This window comes from Labeo rohita, chromosome 17 (genome assembly GCF_022985175.1).
Source record: "Labeo rohita strain BAU-BD-2019 chromosome 17, IGBB_LRoh.1.0, whole genome shotgun sequence".
Taxonomy (NCBI): Eukaryota; Metazoa; Chordata; class Actinopteri; order Cypriniformes; family Cyprinidae; genus Labeo; species Labeo rohita.
In genome coordinates this window covers 4095612-4117623 of record NC_066885.1, presented here as the reverse complement: position 1 = coordinate 4117623, position 22012 = coordinate 4095612, and the positions used below count along the sequence as shown (strand labels likewise).

Here is a 22012-nt window from a genome sequence, read left to right as displayed (position 1 = left end):
TTTTGAAATATTAAAATAACTGTTTTCTATTTGAATATATTTTAAAATGTAATTCATTCCTGTGATCAAAGACAAATTTTCAGCATCATTACGCTGTGTCAGTGTCACATGATTCTTCAGAAATCCTTCTAATTTGCTGATTTGCTGCTCAAGACACATTTTATTATTATTATTATCAATATTTAAAACAGTTGACCACATTTATTTTCAGGATTCTTTAACAGAAAGATCCAAAGATCAGCATTTATCTGAAATAAACAGCTTTTGTAACATTACACACTATACCATTCAAAAACTTGTAGTCAGCCGAACGGTGGTTTAAATTGATCAAAAGTGATGATAAAGACATTTAGAATATTACAAAAGATTTCTGTTTCGGATAAATGCTGTTCTTCTGAACTTTCTATTCATCAAAGAAACCTGAAAAAAAAATCTACTCAGCTGTTTTCTACATAATAATAATAAATGTTTTTTGATCAGCAAATCAGAATGTTACAATGATGGATCATGTGAGTGGAGTAATGATCCTAAAAATTCAGTTTTGAAATTACAGGAATAAATTACATTTTAAAATATATTCAAATAGAAAACAGTTATTTTAAATTTTTACTAATTTTAAAATGTTACTGTTTTTGCAGTCTTTTGGATCAAATAGATGCAGGCTTGGTGAGCAGAAGAGATTTCTTTAAAAACAAAAAATCTTATTGTTAAAAAACCTTTGACTGGTAGTGTATATTGTGCGTTTAATCTGTGAATGTGAGTGTTTGACAATTACTGAGAAATCAGGTGGTTTATTGCAAATGAAATGTAATACAAAGTCAGATAATACACAATAGGATATCAGATGCAGATAAACCAAAGCACGTTGCATACGTTTATTTTTTACATACATTTTCATACATTTACATGGAGTCAATTATAGTTTACAAAGACAATCCTCATTCATCTTCTAACTTGTAATATAGTCCAGTGGACTCTGTAGGACAGGAAGTGTCTTCAGAGGGCAGTCGATTTCCTGTACTGACTCACTGCACATGTCATTTATCGATGCTTTCACCTCCCCGGTTCTGCCACATGTTAAAGAATGAAGGCTTATGGGTTGTTTTAATGGTGTAACAGGACATTCAGGTGTCATCATTGCATGACCTTGCTCAGAAGCCCTGGGAAAATGCCACAATTGTATGTCCTCCTGCTGTCGGTGTGTCTTCATGTGGGCATTTCGACTTTTCACCTTTAAAAACACCCTAGGAGGAAAGACAATCATGAATCAGACCACAACCACTGTGATTCATAACTGTATGAAGATGTTTCTGTGTTTGACTCAGGACATGGCTTACTTTCCACACTCTGTGCAGGGAAAGACGACGGCTGAATCAGTATCTCCACTGGTTGTGCTGTTGGAGGGAGAACTTCTCACAGAAGCCGAACCCAAAGGCAGGGTCAGCGAGGATGCTCTGTTTTCGGCCGGAGAGCTACAAAGCAGCCGGAGGTTGTTCTGGGTCCATGTTTCTTCGCTCATCTGCTGTGAGAAAAATAGTATTTTTACCCCCAAATTATTTTTTTTGTAGTTATTGTTCCAAACCCATTTTTTTTTCAATACTGCAACAGTTATTAAGTTGCATAATGGCCAAAGAATCACCATAAATCCAACATCCATGCAACTCATGCACCATATTCCAAGCCTTCTGAAGCTATGCGATAGCTTTATCTGAGTAACAGACTAAAATTGTCATTTTAATGAATTAAACCTGAAATGGTTATCTGTTGTATGGAGTACTTAACTGGTTTTAGTTTTTTTTGGGGCTTGACAGAAGTCATTTAATAGAAAGATACATTTCAGAGTAGCACGTATTACAGAAATAATATATTTTAAAAGACTAAACTTGAGTGTTAACTAAATGTAATGTTCAGACACTTAATTGCATGTTTTTTTTTTTTTGCAAATACAGCAAATGAAAATTTATTATAGTTTAAATGACAACTTTTGTATATTAGTTAACATTAGTTAACCACATTAGTTAACATGAACTAAGAATGAACAACACTTCTACAGCATTTATTAATGCATTATTAAAATCACAAGTTGTGGTTGTTAGTTGATGCACTGTGAACTAACATAAACAAACAATGAATAACTATATTTTATTAACTAAAATGCATTTACTAATGCATTAACAAATGACACCTTATTGTAAAGTGTTACTGTTTAAAGTAATATTAAATGCAATTTGTTGAACTTAAGAGTTTTTTAACACACTTAAGTCGAACTTAAGTACATCTCTCTATATAATTTTAATAATTCAGTTGTCATTGATATATGGATAAGGTTTAAGTACTGACAGGCATTTATTGTAATCTAAATACACTTTAATGTCATTTCTATTGAAACCTGTAGGTCATAATTGCAATTACACATTTGTAATGAGAAAGTTGAAATTAAAATGTAATTACCTTAAATGTAATATTGAATAACACACTATAGTTAAAACTATAATCAAAAGACAAAAGATTAAAGATAAAACTCTTAATGTGACTTGATTTTAAAGCACACTTCCTAAAAGTGGCTTTTTTATTTCATTTCTGTTACATTACCAACAAGTACATGCGTTTTCTTAAACACACTTTTAAGTAATTGTAATAGATTTTAAGTACACCATAAAAAGTTTTCACCAGTTTCAACTTAAAAACTTAAGTTTAGCAGCTGCCTTAAAATTTTAAGTTAAATCAACTTAATAGTACAAGTCATTTCAACTCACAAGTTAAATCAACTTAAAAGTACTAGTAATTTTAACTCATTTTATTGTAATGAGCTAAAGTTACTTGTAGTTTTAAGTTGATTTAACTTAATTTTTTTAAGGCAGCTGCTGAACTTAAGTTTTAAAGTTTTTAAATTAGTTTTTAACTGGTGAAAACTTTTAAGTGTACACAAGTGTACATTCAGTACAACTTATTTTTCACAAGTGACCTGTGTGACATAATCTTAAAAAATTCTCCTTTTGTGCTCCACAGAAGAGCATACATATTTGAAACAGCTTGAAGGTGAGTAAATAATGTCATTTTGGATTAAATTATTGTCAGATCATCTTATGTAGGAAGATTTGTTTTTTAAGGGTTTGAATCCTAAAACTGAATATTAACTATTGCATTTACCCTCGGTTTCACAGACAAAGATTAAGCATAGTCCCGGACTAAAATGTAAGTCTGAGCTGTTTCAACTAAAAGAAACTTGCACTAACTGGTATTAAAATATGTCAGTGCCTTTGTTTTGTCTCAAGATGCACACCAATAATGTTTTTTTTTCTAAGGCACGTTTATTAAAATGACTTAAATGTCCTGTTTGAACTATTATCTAATCCTGGCTTAACCTAAGCCCGGTCTGTGAGGTCATATTTAGCATAGCATTTTGTCACATGCCACATAGGCTTTTATATTTGTACAAAAATAGACTACAATATATATATTTAACTACATAATAATATGTATGACATAATAATGCACCAGAGACAAATTCTGCACTTACAACTGAATATAAACAGAGGACTTGTTATAATCTAATAATGACACCTAGGTAATTGTACAGTATCACTAAGGTGTTCTAAATTGTTGCTAAGTGACTGCTACACAATCACACTATCTGTATTAATATACAGTACACATTTGACAGAGTGCAGAGGCAGTATACAGCATATTTGAGAGAAAAGGTGTGAGTGTACTAGTAAATGACAGGAAGTGGAGAAAGCACGTAGAGGTTTCAGTATGTACACTGGCTCACAGATACTCACAGAGTTTGAAACTTCACAATTGACAAACATGGTGCTGGAGTTTTCTGATATTTCAGCTTCCCTGATTTTGCTGTCGGCTTCTTTGTTTGGTTCTGCTGTGTTGATTATCGGCCAGTCGCCCTAATTCATGAAACATACATGCGTTGCATTACAAAATGTATGAAAGTCACAATATAATGTAATAATTGTGAAAGTATGTGCACATCTAAATCTCAACAAAAATGTTTGAATATCATTAAATTAGATAACATATAAGCGAGTGTTGCTAAGACTGTTTTTTAATAATTATGTCTTTTCTAATGCAATGCAGTGTTTTAATTGTCCAAATACTGTCGGGCAAAAGCTGTGACATGAGATTCAAAAGAGTATGACCAGTAAAACTGTGCCGTAACTCACCCGCTGGTCTTGAACAGGTGTAGACAGAGCCGTACTGACTCTCGTACCCAAGCGCAAACGCTTTTTCCATGTGTAATAGTACTCGACACACTGAGAAACTGACTTTGTTTTGACCTAAATAATAAAAGAACACATTCTCACAGTCACCAAACCACAAGATCGCAAATGGATGCTAATGTATTCACTAAAAGCAAAAAAATATATTAAAACAGGGTTTTTACAGGTCTTAAATTGTGCTCTTCCACAAATTAAGGCCTTCAAAAGGTGTTAATTCACGTCAGAAAGTCTTCATAAAGTCATAACTTTCATCATCTTCCTTAGTATTTTTATTTTGTTTTTCAATACAAACATCTAAACATCCTTCAATCAAGATACATTTACTTGAGATGCAGATTAAAGATACAAAGTGTTGTTTTCTGAGAAATCGAACAAAATTAAGTAAATTTATGCTTAAAACAAGAACAAATATCTGTAAACAGGGTATGAAAACTTTTCTTTTTGGAATGAACTTGATTTTTCTATGCCCATTGGTAGATTTGGCAGATATTTTAATCACAAACTCACTTTATTTTAATGAGTTTCGCAGAAAACAAGACTTATTTTGTTTCTCAAATGTGTCTTGATGTAAGAATCTTTAGACATTTGCACGGGAAAACAAGACAAATACAAAAGAAAAACATCACTTTTTTGCTGCGTGATCCATAAAAGTTATTTCCATATTCTAGAGTTAGCATAGCTATTCAAAGCTGAAATAAAAATTAATAGAGATCTGTTGAAAATTTGTGTTTTACATTTAGAAAATATATTGTTTTATTCAGTCTCATTCCTTACATTTTTCTTTACTTGGTCTTGAAAAGGCCTTAAAATGTGTTAAAACCTGCACAAACCCTGTAAAATTTATTTGACCACAAATACCATTTTCTGGACAAGATAGAAGTCTTTGTTATGCATTAAAAGTGCTTTGTTCAGCTGCCGTTTTTCCTGAAGCGTCCATCTGTCTGATCCTAGTTGATGAGAAGAGAAGAATTGCTGTAACGTGGTGCATTCAGCATTTTAAGTATTTAAGGCCAGATTTACTAAACAGGGCAAATTAGTGTGAGAACGCAAACACATAAAAGAACCAAAAGTCCTGCGGCTGATTTACTGACAGCGTGCACATTAAAGAACGCAGACGCAGCAAGATCGTTTCCATAATGACCAACGCAAACAGCTCAAATTAACATTTGGTTCAAGACATGTTTTTTTGGGGTGGGAAACAATGGCGCAAATACCAGTAAATTGACTCTTAAATCTTAGTAAAATCATGTTGTGTGATTCATTTAGATACTGTCCTCCCATAAAATTAGCATCTGAAAGGGAAACTCCTACAAAATGCATACGCGATAAGATCAGCCGCAAAAATGATGGTGCCCACTCCTTTTTGCATCTTTAGTAAATCCTGACAGTAGTTTTTTTTTTTTTAATGGCATAAGAGGGTTTGCACTGGTGCAAGCTGTTCGTAAATCTGGCTCTTAGATTATAATCTTCTATATATAATTTAATGCTTCCCCAGAAAGGAATACTTGCATATGAGAATACCACAGTAAAAAGAGACAAAAATAGTTTTTTGCAGGGGGTACAAAATCTTACGCACCTGCGTAATGATAGTCTGTTTTGGGGCTGGATGTGTTTCTCGGCAATGTTTGCAGGAGAAGCTTTTCAAGGGTGTTCTGGAACACGATAGTTATTTTAAGACTTTTTAGAGAACGAGAGAATGAGTATTAGTGCCAGAAAGTGGTAATGAGAAAAATACTAACCATAATATCTCCTCTGCACTCGAAAAGACAGTGCAGGACATATTCTGTGTTTGCTCCACCACCTGGTAGCACACTAGAGCATGCCATTTTCAGAAGATCGTCCACTAAAAGGGGAAAAAGTCAGTGGTAGTCAGATATTGGTGCTTGCTTTTTCCTTAATGTGCACAAAAAATAAATTAACCATTTAAAAATGTATATTTGTAAACCCTGGACCACAAAACCAGTCTTAAGTAGCACGGGTATATTTGTAGGAATAGCCATAAATACATTGTATGGGTCATTGTAAAATTGATTGTAAAATTATCGTTCCATGAAGATGTAAATTTCCTACCGTAAATACATCAAAACGTAATTTTTGATCAGTAATATGCATTGCTAAAAACTTAATTTGGACAACTTCAAAGGCGATTTTCTCAATATTTTGATTTTTTTTTTTTTTTGTTTTAGCACCTTTAGATTCCAGATCTGTATCTCTTTGAATCACGAATCACTTATTAATCCAAAAATTGACCATTATGACTTGGTCCAAGGTCACATTTTAGACTCTAAAAACTTAAATGTGACAAATTTCTGTTTTGTGTGGCATTGTTAGCCTACAGTGAAAACAGTTGTAGAAACAGTTTTCACCTAGAAATTACTTAATGTCTTGATCAATTGAACTAAACATTTAATTTTGAAGTAGAAAGGCCAAAATAGTGTTTTCTTGTAAAACATAATCCACATTTCCAGTCATTTTTAAAAAGTATGTAAAAAGTGTAGTTAACTTCATTACTTGGCTGAAGAATGATTTTATAATGTTTTGCTTTGCGTCGTGCCTAAGAATAACTGTTCTGCATTGTAAAATCACTAGTGCATGTCGCCTAGTTGCGCCACAAAATGTTATTTTAGTTACCGTTCTGCTGGTTATCAGGGGTATCCAGGTCTTTGGAGGGTGACCACAGAAGAACAGCATTATGGGTATCTTCCTCTGTGAGGGTTTGACCCTTAATGTCTGGGATCTTTGCTTGAAAATCCTCACCAACGTTAATATGACTATTAAGAACATAAATACAGTTATTGATTATTAATTCACTTTATATTGAAACATGTAAATATTTGATAAATCAAGTAAGCAATTGACGGTAAAATGATGTGCAGTAATGCATTGTTTTGCTGGTGTAGCTTAAAGTTGAAGAGTGCGGTGTTTCGATCTTAAAAGACTTTAATGAAAATGAAACCTCAGATCGTGTGGTTTTTTTGAGGGGAAGTGTGATATTACTTCTCTGAGTGAAGAAACTCACTTTAAAAAAATAAGTGTATTTCATTGCATTTTCATTTGCTGGAAAATCTGCTTTATATAAACATACAATAGCAGGCAAAAGTTTTTGAACAATAAGATTTTTTCATGTCAAAAGAAGTCTCTTCTGCTCACCAAGCCTGCATTTATTTAATCCAAAGTACAGCACAATCTTTAAAATACAGTAAAATTTTGAAATATTTTTACTATTTAAACAGTTTTTTATTCGAATTATTCGAATATATTTATGTAATTTATTAATGTAATTTATTCATCATTACTCCAGTCTTTATTATTATTATTATTATTATCAATATTAAAAACAGTGGGGAATCAAATAAATGCAGGCTTGGTGAGCAGAAAAGACTTCTTTCAAAAACATTACGAATCTTATTGCTCAAAAACTTTGACTGGTAATGTATACATTTTGATCAAACATTGAAATGCTTACGGTGTAACATTAACTGCTTTCTCTCTTGCAGTCTCACCACAGTCATCCATATCACCTGTTATAGACAAACATTGACAATGCATATTATAATGAGAAAAATACAGCTACTGAAACAATGCATTTAAAATAATTTAGCAAAAATAATCCTTCAATCTTTGCTTTAATCTTTAATCTTCCCATTAATTGAGACTAACCAGCCCCATCTGCAACAGATTCAATCCTGCTGCTCTTGCCTCTTCCACTGATGGCACTGAAGAGGCCTGATCCCGGGCGTACGGGGCTGAGCATGGGCGGAGGGGTGTACGGCACGTCGTCCCCCATGCTGCTCGGCGTCCTCAGCTGACTGCGGAAGAGTACAGCACCTCTGGATTCCTGACCGGCGCTGGGCGGAGGAATCATCAGTGGGACCAGACAGTGACGGTACCTCTTTTTCACCTGCTTCGGTACACATTCTCCATCCAAGATGGATCTCTTGACCTAGAATGTGTTATATGGGGGGTGTAGGTTAGTTAAAGGAGCCGAGGAATTATCTCTAGTGGACTTATATAGTGCACTCGAGTTTAAACTTCCAAAATGCAGTTTCAATGCAGCATCAAAGGGCTTTAAACAAGCCCAGCCGAGGAATAAGGGTCTTATCTAGTGAAACGATTGGTCATTTTCTTAAAAAAAAAATAAAAATGTATGTACAATTAACCTCAAATGCTCATCTTGTCTAGCCATACGCATGCATACCCTGTGCAGTCCCAGTTAAGACAGTTAGACATGAACTGACATGAACATTTGGATGACAACACTTTCTCTTAACACAATATTGCATTTTATTTTATTGTTTTTGATTAATTTTTAATGTGAGTGTTCTGGCCTTTGGCATTGTGAGCTACTCCTTTAACATAAAAATCAGATTTACATGATTTATGGATGTACATTCATTCCACATGAATCAGTTAGAGGGATAGTCCACCCAAAAAAATACGAATTCTCTTACTCACTCTCATGTTGTTCCAAACCTTTATGAACTTGTTTTTTCTGTTGAACACAAAAGATGATGTTCTGGAGAATGTTGGACACCAAACAGTTGGTGGTAGCCATTGACTTCCACAGTATGCAAAAATATTATGAAAGTCAATGGCTACTGTGAACTTTTTATTTACCAGCGTTTTTTAAAATATCTTATTTTGTGCTCACCAGAGGAAAGAAACTCATACAATTTTGGAACAACATGAAGATGAGTAAATGATGACAGGAAGTCTATGGAAGCCCGTTTCCGCCTCTGAATAAAAAATAAAAAAGGTAATTGCGACTTTTTATCTCGCAATTCTGACTTTTTTCTCAGAATTGTGTGATACAAACTTGCAAGTTTGTGTCCCTCTTTATATTAAGTGGCTTTAACTACTTGTACTTACATCAAAAAATAAATACAATATACTTAATGTGATCATATTGTATTGCAAAACACTTTTGCTGCTATTAAGGTGGGATATGGGTAAGGTTAGGGAGAGGTTTTGTGGTATGGGTAGGTTTAAGGGTGGGTTAAGGTTTAAGGGATGGGTCAACATTGTAATTAAAAATGTAATTACAGAAATTAATTACAGATGTAATTACATGCAGGTATTTTTTTAAAATCTAAGTGCAATGTTAAGACATGTATGTATACAATAAGTGCATTGTATCAAATGATTAATTTCAATGTAAGTACTTAGTAGTTAAAGCCACTTAATATGAAGTGGGACCCAAGTTTGCCTTTTTTTCTCACAATTGTGAATTATAAAGTCATAATTGCATGATATTAATTTGAAATTGCGTGTCAATTGAAAAAAGTCAGTTCTGACTTTTTATTTCACATTTGTGTTTATATCATGCAATTCTGAGAAAAAAAGTCAAAATTGCGAGTTTATATCTTGCAATTCTGGCTGTATCACTTCCAAATGAGAAAAAAGTCGCAATTAGCTTTTTTATTTTTTATTCAAGGTGGAAGCGGGCTTTCATATCTATCCCTTTAAGAAACACAAACATAATTTGTTCTCATAACATCATCAAATTAAGTTATTCAGTTATTTTGACCAAATTAAGTAGATAAAAAGTGATTTAAAGTTGTTCCATGACAGTTTATTTAATTTTATAAAAATTTTTGTTTGTCATTTCACTGAAAATAGTATTAGCTAGCTAGCAAACTGTTACTGAACAATAACACATATTAGTATGCTAACTGCTACGTTTGCCCCAATCTGCACCACAATAGTAGCCCAGTGTAATTGAAATTATTCTAAATCCCAACATTATTAAATGCTATCAAGTCTCACCCATTTCTCATCTTGCTCAAAAAACACACACACCAAAAACCTTAATTTTAACATTTTTACTCTCCCTATTAAGTCCTGTGCTAAGCATACAGTTATGTCAGCATCTAAAATCATTTTAAGTCTTTGATTGGTTCACATCTGGCCTACTTAATTCAAACTGATAGACTGCACATTTTAGAGGTTTACATTAACTGAAATTAAATAAATCAAGATTAGCAATAAAGTTTATACCATTTTTAGGTATGTGATGGCTTGAATGTGCAGCAGTAGTCAAATACATTTTGATATCCTTTGTCAGGCACACTTTTCTAGTAAAACAAAGTTGGGTAGGATATATTGAAGGGCTTATAGCATTATTTTTCATAATGCAATCAATTTACATGTATTATTTTTTAATGGAATATTGCTGTGTTTATTGTCAGTTATTTATCCGTGCACATCATTATTGTAACTTCATGTGCCCTTGTCCTATTTTATCAAAAAGTCAACATAAGTTTTACATTTAAAAAAACATTTTGAGCATCAGCAGTCTATAAACTCTCAGGATGCTAAAGTGATGTTTCAGATCTCGATGTTAAAGCTTTTACTTTTTTTTTTTTAAACAGCTGTTAAAAATAACTATGAATGCCAGAAACTCACACAGGAAGGGTGGTTTCGTACAGACGGCAGGGGTGACTGTGTACCGGACTTAATTAAACCGCTTTGTTCATCGTCTTTCTGGTGGCACAGAAGGCTGATCGTGAGTTTGTTTGGGTAGTCCTTGACAGGTACTGACACAGGTAAGATGATGGGGTTGGTTTGAGCAGACTCAGACAGATTAATGTGCCCATCTCTCTGTTAGGACAGAGAAATACAAAGCAATGAGGCAAATCAGCATGTGATTTTCCACAAGCCATCTCACTGATGATCAAAATGACTCTGGTTCGTACCGTTTTGAGAGATGTGGGTTGTGTCCGCAGTCCTCCATGTGAGCGCATGTGACCGTTCAGAGCTGGAAGACTTTTGAACTCTCTGTGACAAACGGTACATCGCATCTTTGGATGAGATCCGTCTTCTCTCGACAACCCAGGTTCTGCTCTACAGAAATCCAAATCCACATACTATATTATATAGCAATAATATGAGTGGAGCATTGAGTTTTTTTGTTCCTTCCCACATTTGCCTTTTTGTTGTATAATACAGGACTAAGATAATATGTACTACAGTGAAAAACACTTGGTGTAGAAACAATCAGAAATTGCTAGTAAATTTCACAAAGCAGCAAGTAACACTAATGAAATTTTGACGTAGTAAAACTGAAATATGACCCAGGACCACAAAACTAGTCATAAGTAGCCCGGGTATATTTGTAGCAATAGCCAACAATACATTGTATGGGTCAAAATGATTGATTTTTCTTTTATGCCAAAAATCATAAGGATATTAAGTAAAGATCATGTTCCATGAAGAAATTTTGTACATTTCCTAACATAAATATATCAAAACGTAATTTTTGATTAGTAATATGCATTGCTAAGAACTTTATTTGGACAACTTTAAAGGCAATTTTCTCAATATTTAGATTTTTTTTTGCACCCTCAGATTTCAGATTTGCAAATAGTATCTTGGTCAAATATTGTCCTATTGTCCTAACAAACCATACATCAACGGAAAGCTTATGTATTCAGCTTTCAAATGGTGTATAAATCTCAATCCAAGGTCACAAATAGTATATTCTTAAATATACTCAAATAATGACCAAATAATATTTATGGTTTTCACTACACCAAGTTGTTATAAATTGAATAAGAATTGAATAATGAGACCTCATAATTCTCAATATCACCGGGTGACAAATGAATAACTCAGAATAATCAACTGTAAAATAATAATGAATTCTACAATTACAATAAATTTACTTAAAGCCTTTATGTACAGTGCATTACAAAAGTAGTTTTATTGTTTTTTGTAATGCACATTATACACAATTAATACATAACACTTATAAATTCAATTGTTACACTATGCATTTTACATTTTGTTGTAATTATTTTCAACAATATATAATGTATTACAATCTACGTTATTTTAATTATAAACATTATACTCTTTAATAACTCTTTATAATGCATTATACATAAAGGCTTCAAGTAAAGTGTTTCCACAAGTATATCCAACCTTAACAATACTGTATATGTTATGTCCAACATTTTGTTGCAAAATGTAACTATATGAACACCCAGCACTTTATATAAAGTAGGACATATAAGTTGTCCATTTTTATTTGCATACATACTATATACTTACATATGAAGAGTTTAGATGCAAAACCAGCTAAAAGCCATCTCGATCAAAAATGAGATAATGATACTGAGTGAATACTCATGACACATAGTATATGTCCATCAAGTACTTATACTTCAAACTCGCTAAATTCCAGCCTGAGCCTAATCAGAAGTACCAGTACTTACATAAAAACCTATACAAAGTAGCCAGAAAGAAATGCTGATTTTAAAGAAATACATCAGATGGATTTAGAGGCTTTTGCATCTGAACTCTTCATATAGAAAATATCAACAGCTTAATTGTTTAAAATCATTGCAAATGTATATTATATTATCTCCCAGCTCTAATCTGCTAAATGTGATTATAAGGCTTTAATATACTGGCATTATAAACAATAACAGAATTTCATTGTCTAAACAGATAGAAAGAGGGTTGGAGTCAAACCTGAAATGAGGTGAAATGGCCTCATCTTGAATATCTGGTGAAGGTGCCTGCAAGGTATTTATGAGAAACATTTATCTTAAATGCTAGTGAGTCTATAATTAGGTAATAAAATAAAAAATACAGTACCTGTGACCACTGAGACGCATGTGTGGTGAGATGATGAAAAATATCCCCCCTCAAAGTCATCTGTGGAAGAGTTTTACAGACCCCTGAGCTTTTGTTTTGGTAAAGCGGACTGCAGAGGTCTTCACTTCGGTGTGGGAAGTTGAAACCAGATTGATCGTCTTTGGGACTCGAGAACACTGGTGTGTTGGGTGCCGAGTGATGAGCGTCACTAAACACGTTGTTGTGCTTTGCGGGGATCGTTTGCACGTGATCTTGCGCGAGGTAAGGATTGCCAGGTTGGGAAAGCGAACGAAGATGTTGTTGGTCTTGGTAATGGAAGATCTGCTGCTCCGGGACTTTGAAGTCTTGACGGTGGTCGTAGGTTGGCGATTGAACAGGTTCATGAGAGTCCAGATGAGTTTTATGTGCAAAAATCCCTCGTTGTTGTTGATTCAAAGTCATTGGGTATGACATCGGATGACTTTGATAGCTGTGCCAAGAGCTCTGTGGCTTCTGGAGACTCCTGTTTACCTGCTCCATGTTGTTCACTTTCGGTTTGTGTTGGTGGTATCCATAGTGAAACTGTTGGTTGTTTTGGTAAAGGCTGTGGAGTGGGTTTTGGCTTTCCGATGGATGGAATCCAGCCTGATCGCATTGACCTTGAATGACCATTGGGTTATAAACTGGAGACTCCAAAGCCTGCCTGTCTGATCCATCTGAAAGACTCTGAGGCAAGTGCAAAACCCCTGAAATGTGACTTTCTGAATGTTTATCATCAGTCCTGTTGCTATCGCCAAAATGAAGTTGGATGTTTTTCGTAGGAAAGGCCTTTGAGAACGAGTCCAGCATTTGATGATGAGAAGCACTGCCGTTGTCCTTGCAACTCAGTGAAGTGTTGTTTTGAGACGTGATATTGAACGGATAGATTCGAGAGGTTTCAGGCAGTTCTTCGTGAGAAGAAGATCCCCATGATGATGTCCGTCCAAACTGATTATATTCCCAAGTCCCGCCGCTGTTTGGCATCTCAAGCATTGGAGAAAGTTCATGTCCTGGAGTGCCAGGAGATGTTAGCTGCTCGTGGTTGAGTCGAGGAGACATTGGAGATGATTGGATCGAGCTCACGTTTGGTACACCATAGTGAGGTCCACCCAGTGCGCTTGGGCTGTGCTGGAACAAATAAGTCCCGTTGGTGTGGTTGGTAAACTGACTGGTCTCGTATAGGTTTTCCGTCATCTTTAGAAAGATTAAAGTGCCAGTTCTGTACTGTTAAATTAATGGCTTGAGGGAACGTGATTGCATGGTGGTTTCAGTGTAGCTATGAAAGACATCGTTTTCTGTCATTTGTTAGTTGGATAGACTCTCAAGTTGTTGCCTTCACACTGTCAGCTCTCGGCAGATTTCAAGAATTGTTTTTTTCCTATAAAACAAGACAGAAAGATGTTACATTTGCTAAAAATGACAAAGACAAGCATTTAGTCTTTTAAAGGGGTCATCGGATGCCCACTTTCCACAAGTTGATATGATTCTTTAGGGTCTTAATGAAGAGTCTGTATACTTTGGTTAAAAATTCTCAATGGTTGTGTAAAACAACACCCTTTTTACCATGTCAAAATGAGCTCTGCAAAAATCATCCCATTCTGAGGGATTTTTTACTCTAAATGCTAATGAGCTCTGCTCACCCCGCCCCTCTTTACTCTCTTTACATTTAGCCGTGAAGCTTGCTAACTAGCACGTTATTAGGAAAGGTGATTGCAAAGATTCATAAAAAAAACTTGTATTCACTTCTGCTGTAAGTGAAGCTGGATCATGAATGATTTGCACGAACATAGACAGATATATGTAGATCGGGAGGTGCATTCCCTTCACAAACAAACGTAATCCACTGCATCTTCAGCGGCTCAGATGTCGGGAGTAAATGACGACCATTGTGTTCATTATTACATCCAGCAACACAACACCTCAATCGCTCAATCTGAGATATTCTTGTTTAACTTACATGCCTGCTCCGGCATCTAAACAATGGAGGTCGGACTGTTACAAATACATTTACACATTACATTTTCACTTAATAAAAATACCCTACTTTTGTACTTTTAGTATACTAAACTGGTATACTAAAAATCTGCTAAATTGGAACTTAAATTTTGGTACTTAATGCACTTTAATTGTGCAAAAGTAGTGCTGAAATCCAACTGAAGATGTACTTAAGGATGTTTTATTGTGCTAAAGTGGAACTATTGCAAGTATACTTAAGGTACAGTTTAAATATTTTGCATTTAAAGACCGATATTATTTAAAGATCATACAGTCCTCATCAGTAGTGACATTAAAACCTGTTTTAGGCATAATATTAAGAAATGTGCATTGTGCACAAGTAATACTCTAAATGAAGTTTAATTACAATTTTTATATCAGTAAGTCTTGAGCGATATGTCAGTAAACATGTTAATAGACTTAGTATAAAACTATACTTTGTATAAAATAAATGCATTTTAAATCTATTACTTTTTTACTATGGTAGGAACCTGTGTTAACATCCTATGGTATGCTGCCATTCAAAAGTTTGGTTAGTAAAGGCTAGTAAAATTATTTTTATTCAGCAAAGACGCATTAAATTAATCAAAAGTGACAGCAAATACATTTATAATGTTATTTCAAATAAATGCTCCTTTTGAACTTTCTAAACATTTCTAGAAAAATAATAATCAAAATAATAAGCAGGATCAAAGATCATGTGGTACTAAAGACTGGAGTAATGATGATGATAAATTCAGCTTTGCATCACAGGAATAAGTACATTTACATTATATTATAATACAAAACATTTATTTTAAATTGCAATAATATTTCACAATATTACCTTTTTACTGTATTTTCTACCAAAAAATAAATCGGGCCTTGGTGAGCATAAGAGACTTCTTTCAAAAAATGTCTTAAAATCTAACCAACCCCAAACTTTTAAGCAATGGTGTGTGTGTTTTATACTGTCTTTAAACTAAATTGTTCACAGTTTATTGCAATTTTATTTTCTCAAATACTTGTCAAAATCCAGATTGTGTGTAAGATTAATTAGTTCGTTTTCATATAGAAAAGAATCTGTCTTTAGCAAACTAATAATATCTTATTTTTCCACCCACAGCACATACAGTAAATTCACACCATGACTCAGTCTGAGGCTTCCTCTCACATCTAGAATACGAAGTTTAGACACCATCTTATCACTTCCTGTCACATGGCCTGTTTAGAACATAGGACGACAGTTTGATCAGTATCTAAGCTCTTTGAAAGATGCTGCTGTCTTTAAAATCATTTTCGACGTAATAGTATTTTTACATAAATTCAGAACCTAGTGAACTGAGTACATCTCAAAGCAAAACTATGATGTTTGAATGCCTTAAAAATATACTTGCAAAACATTTCAACTTCTAAAGTATTACCTATATGCAAAACAGTATGCACAAATGTAAAGAATAACACATAACACTTTTACCCTTGTAGGTTTTAGAAAGGCCAAGTGTTGAGTGCGTTGTCTGAAGAAAGTCTGCGAACAGATCTTTGGTTCAACTCTCTGAATCAGATTAACAGCATCTCAGTGTCAAAGGCTTAAGAGTGCCTTGTGGTTTCGAAAGTTTCCATCTTCACTTTAGTCTGTTTACTGCGTGTGTGAAGCCGTCAGACTCTGACCAGTGAGTGGAACAAGGCAACTGTTAGACCTTTAGAAATAAACTTAAAAGCGATGCGTGTGTAGCAACAAGCACAACTGAAAGATCTGCACGGTCTCAAAAAAAAGGAGACCCTACTGAGGCACAAGTCGACCCTTGTCTATTTTTTTAAAAATGGCTAGCTGATCAGCCTTTGAGTTAATGTCCATTTGCATTTACATTTGCGTCCTAAGAAACTTGCAAATGAGAAAAATTAGTTGCAAATAAAGTTTTTTCTAATTGAATTGAAGTAGATTTTTTATTTGAATTTATTAATTATTTTAATTTTAAATATACATTTATTTATTTAAAAAATCTATTTAATATTTTAATTGTATTTAATATTTTTATTTATTTTATTTTTTTTTATTTTTGCCCCTTTTAGCTCCCTTTTTTGGTGTAACACATTCAGCCTAATTGGATGTTCCCAGTTTTTTTTTTATTTTTTTTTTTTTATTCAGTATTAAAGCAGCATCACACATTTACTGTGGCATAGTTGTTATAATAGTAACAAGCAGTTGATTTACGGATACCAACAAGTATAAAATAATTTTTCAGTTTTTAATCCATTTGGAATTTGTTCTCCATCTAATTGATGTGGTGGAATGTTGGAATTTATAATGATGATAAATTCTACAATAATATCAAATTATTATTGTAGTTCAAAAGTGACAATTGTTGTTGCCTGAACTGAAATTGAAATTACAGGTTCACATTTATCCTGACATCTGGATTATTTTTAATAGAATCAAGTAATTTTCATAGAATAATACTTTGTGTGCTTGCATGAAATTTACATTGCGTCAACTCTTGTGCGCAATGGCGCAAAAATGAGACTACAAAAATAATATGTTTTTATGCCAGATATGACTGTTATTTGTTCATTTCAACATTAGTTGAGTAACTTGAGTTGCATCTTAACGGTTTCATGTACGCACTACTGAACTTTATCCACTCTTGAGGTAAACCCAGCTTACCCGGTGCACATAACAGTACATCTGATGTGTGTTTTTAGTTACAAACCATTTTTAGAAGCTGCAGCTTGCATGTATGGTTCAACAGAGACTCCAGTTAGTCTGACAATGGTCAAGTTCTTTAAACCATATCTGTACATATAACGCAATCAAAGCTTGCAACACCAATCCGCAACCCCGCTGAGGTCAATGCATGCAAGATCGTATGGATGGACGTTATTGCTTTTTTATTCAGTTTGTTGTCTATTTAAAGTCATCTTGACATTTTAGAAGATGCACATGCTGCATGTATTTTTTAATGCTAAAAATTGTAATAACGACAAATAATAATGCTTACCTCTCTCATTGCTTTATGTCCGTAATGTGCTTTTTTAGAAACGGCCGCCCTTTCACATTGACCCATCAAGATTGACTGAATGCCTTATTAGATCAAACAAAAAGTCGAGTCAAACTGCAACGCGGATAAAAAAGCAATAACTCAAAAGGCACAAGAGAAATAGGAAGTAAGTTCAGTTCATACTGCTGACTAAGGAATTATGCCTGTGTCCTCTTATAGCTACAGCAAGTGTCTAAAGGCCTGAGAGGGTTCAAGGAAGTTCAGGAAATGTCATCGTTCTCTTTACGCCGAGAGACTTCCGGGGTTTAACCACAAGCTATTTTCTTAACCTGCTATTATTTGTCTCATACATTTGTTAGCTGGAAACTTGAGGAGGATATAAATGATTTATTTTTGCATATAAATCTACATTAGAACGCTTAATGTCAGTTGTTTCTAGTGACGTTGTTATCGTACATGGCTATAGATGCAGTGTGCATTTTTGGATCTAATCAAGTGTAAACGTAAATTATTGTTGCCTTATATTTGTTTTAGTATTTATTGTCAGCTTGGCCACAATTCTCCGTTCACACACGTTTAGAAAGTTCACCGTTTCTTGTGAATGTGTGCTGTGGTGAACGCAGACTGGCAGAGATTTGCTGCCATCAACAGTTTCATAGTGAATAAGAGTACGATGTGAACTAAAAGCCTCCTTTAAAGGAATAGTTGACCCAAAAATGAAAATATGCTGATACGTACTCACCCTCAGGCCATGTAATGTAGCATTGCATCACTTGCTCACCAATGGATCCTCTGCAGTGAATGGGTGCTGTCAGAATGAGAGTCCAAACAGCTGATAAAAACATCACAATAATCCACAAGTAATCCACACCACTTCAGTCCATCAAAAGCTGTGTTTATAATAAACAAATCCATCATTACGACATTTTTAGCTTCAAATCATTGCTTCCAGCTACTATACGAGTCCTCAATCCATAATACATATTACGGATTAGTGTTTTGGCCAGAAGTGGTGGGTTATAGTTAAAACACCTTAAAGATGGATCTGTTTCATACTAACGCACAGCTTTTTGCTTTACAAGACATTAATTGGACTGGAGTCATGTGGATTATTGTGTTTTTGTCAGCTGTTTGGACACTCATTCTGACGGCACCCATTCACTGCAAAGAATCCATGGGTGAGCAAGTGATGTAATGCTCCATTTCTCCAAACTGGGTGAAGGAACAAACTATCTGTATCTTGGACGGCTACATTTTCGTTTTTTGATAAATTGTTCTTTTAATTTCTAAGAATTCTTTGTGCTTTAAATGTGAATAAATCACATATAAATGCTTATGAATTTTATATTTGTTTTCCTATGTTTATGCTTACTTATAGTCAGGTTGATGTCCAGAGAACAGAAGGTTTGCAGTGCCGTGTTGCTAATCTCTTAAAACTGGTGAGTTAAAAATAAACAATGCATGTGAGTATGAAATCTTTAGATAAATACCCACCACATCCGTCTGTAACTGATCACAAAAATGATGTCACAGGTATCTTGCACGCACAGTCTTATTTATATATGGGCGCGTTTGTGTTATAAATAAAAGTTGAGTTAATTAAACCGGCACTGACTGCATTCACATGTATTAGAATTTTCCGATATAAAGTGGAATTAGGTCATAGTATGGTTTTGTAAGCAACTCGTTTGCTATAATGTGCAAATTATGCGCATACAAACATAGTCTCTGTTCAACTCACAATTAGCTATAAGTGTCATTCGTTCTCAGCTATTTTCTGTCTTTTCATGTCCTCCAATAATTTCAATTATATTTGAATTCAAAATCGATTTAATGTGTAGCACCAATCTTTTTCAACATTTCACCCATGATTCCACAACTAGGCCTCATTTAATAAAAAAATGACTGAGAAATAATGAAACACTTTTTACTCGCACTGGGGTTTTCATCATCAACATTTTATCTGATCATAAACTTGCACCTGTTAACTGAAAACTTCTGTTTCCATTTGCAGTTAAATAGTTATACAAACTGATGCAGTTAAAAAGTTTAAATATAGAAAATAATCGGTCAAAATTAATAATAATAAATAAAAGGAAGGAATAGATTAATTTTAGACTTCAATATTTTTTTCTAATCTTCTAAGATTATTTTTATGAGCCTAAAAGACATTCAAATCAATATACTTTCATAATCTGCTTCTATTTTGGAGCATCATTAAATATAGTATTTGAGGTTTACAAAAACTGCTGTAGAAATGCAAATTACTTACCTTTTTAGAAAGTGAAAGGAGACATGAAGAAGTTCTGGATAAAGTTCATGCTTCATCTTTCAGCTGAAGGATCCAGTGATCACATGACACACATGCTGCCATCAGCTCTAAAACCTTTTTTGTTTCGAAATAGCCGTTCAGTTTTTAAGAGCTAAAATCCATATGTAAAGCTGTAATTCGGTAAAAAGATCTGCAGTGAATGTCAGCAGTGCCCTCTGCTGTAAAACACACTTCCGTATAATCAACATCCTCTAAACACAGTTTCACTATGACACATAGAGACTTTTTCTGATGAAACCACCAAACTTTAACATAAGAGTTTATTTATTTGGTTGTTTGTTTTTACTTTATAAAGAAAACGTGTTGGTTTTGTTATTGTTGCTATTTTATTTTTCAGCTAAATAATAATAATAATAATAGAGGAAATCTACTGTATGTAATAAACATATGTTTATGTTGATTATATTAATTTCCTCAATGTACATATTTCATACAGTTCTCGCACAAAACACAAAATAAATTATATGTATAATAATAAAATATAAGGTAACAATTTTAAAACATGTTTTTATTACTATTTTATTTTTTTTTGTGTGGGAACTGTATAAAATATGTAAATTGAGGAAATAATATAATGAACATATTAATAATATATTATGTTTATAATAATGATTTCCTTCTCACATGTAAATCAGTTTCAGGATTTCATTCAAATATTTTTTTTTCTTAAGAGAAGAGGTGTTTTACCAGGGTAAGGTGTAGGTAAGAATGTATGTTTAGTAGAGCCAAATTATGAAAATTATCCTTACAAATATAGTACATACAACTTTTGAGATTATTCATTAGGAAAAAATATCCTCACAAATATAGTAAAATGTTGAAAACCAGCATTTGAGGTTATTCATGAAGAAAAAAATATCCTCATAATTATAGTAAAATGTAGAAAGCCAAATTTGATGACATTCATGAAGAAAAAAATGTCCTCATAAATATAGGAAAATGTTCATTCATAAGGGGAAAAAATCCTCACAATTCTAATAAAATGCTCAAGACCAAATTTTGAGGACATTAAATATTCTTACAAATGTAGTAAAATGTTGAAAACCAACTTTTGAGGACATAAACGAGGAAAAGTATGCTCACAAAAATAGTAAAATGTCGAAAAGTAGCTTTTGAGGACATTCATAAAGAAAACGTGTCCTCATAAATATAGTAAAATGCTAAAAACCAACTTTCAGGACATTTTTGAAGAAAAATATTCTCACAATTTAAGTAAAATGTTGAAAACCAACATTTGAAAATGTTAATGTTAAAAACTAACTTTTAACATTAATGTTAAAAAATAACTTTTGAGGACATTCATAAGGAAAAAATATCCTCACAATTCTAGCAAAATGTTGAAGACCAACTTTTGAGGACATTCATAAAGAAGACATGTCCTCACCAATGTAGTAAAATGTTGAAAACCAGCTTTTGAGGACATTCATGAAGGAAAAATGTCCTCATGATTATAGTAAAATGTTAAAAAACAGCTTTTGAAGACATTCATAAAGAAGAAATGTCCTCACCAATGTAGTAAAATGTCAAAAACCAGCTTTTGAGGACATTCATGAAGGAAAAAATGTCTTCATGATTATAGTAAAATGTTGAAGACCAACTTTTGAAGACATTCATAAAGAAGAAATGTCCTCACCAATGTAGTAAAATGTTGAAAACCAACTTTTGAGGACATTCAAGAGTAAAAAATATCACAAATATAGTAAAATGTCGAAAACCAGCTTTTGAGGACATTCATGAAGGAAAAAATGTTCTCATGATTATAGTAAAATGTTGAAGACCAACTTTTGAAGACATTTATAAAAAAGAAATGTCCTCACAAATGTAGTAAAATGTTGAAAACCAACTGTTGAGGA

General features: G+C 33.5%; 1 protein-coding gene across 5 annotated transcripts; it reads right to left on the bottom strand.

Annotated features, from left to right (window-relative positions):
• Positions 1-861: 861 nt before the first annotated feature.
• Positions 862-20299, bottom strand: LOC127179471 (transcriptional-regulating factor 1). 5 transcript variants are annotated; one of them, XM_051133009.1, is made up of 16 exons: positions 17828-18071; positions 16306-16494; positions 12837-14232; positions 12711-12757; positions 10931-11078; positions 10641-10835; positions 7896-8178; positions 7702-7756; positions 6867-7006; positions 5975-6078; positions 5812-5887; positions 5094-5182; positions 4179-4292; positions 3783-3902; positions 1338-1522; positions 862-1244 (listed from the first exon to the last, which is right to left on the bottom strand). In XM_051133009.1, the coding sequence occupies exons 3-16, from the start codon at positions 14046-14048 to the stop codon at positions 950-952; spliced, it is 3063 nt and encodes a 1020-aa protein (XP_050988966.1). In that variant the 5' UTR covers positions 14049-14232; positions 16306-16494; positions 17828-18071; the 3' UTR covers positions 862-949. The 5 variants fall into 5 exon arrangements, with proteins under 5 accessions (XP_050988966.1, XP_050988965.1, XP_050988964.1 ...); XM_051133008.1 differs by lacking the exons at positions 16306-16494; positions 17828-18071 and adding an exon at positions 20100-20299; XM_051133007.1 differs by lacking the exon at positions 16306-16494.
• Positions 20300-22012: the final 1713 nt, after the last annotated feature.

Excerpts from the sequence above, each read along its gene's own strand:
- LOC127179471 (XM_051133008.1), bottom strand. The coding sequence starts at position 14,048 with ATGACGGAAAACCTATACGAGACCAGTCAGTTTACCAACCACACCAAC. Across the intron at positions 11,079-12,710 it reads GCCATTTCACCTCATTTCAG|AGCAGAACCTGGGTTGTCGA; the intron begins GTTTGACTCCAA and ends GGATTTCTGTAG. Across the intron at positions 10,836-10,930 it reads AACCCACATCTCTCAAAACG|AGAGATGGGCACATTAATCT; the intron begins GTACGAACCAGA and ends CTGTCCTAACAG.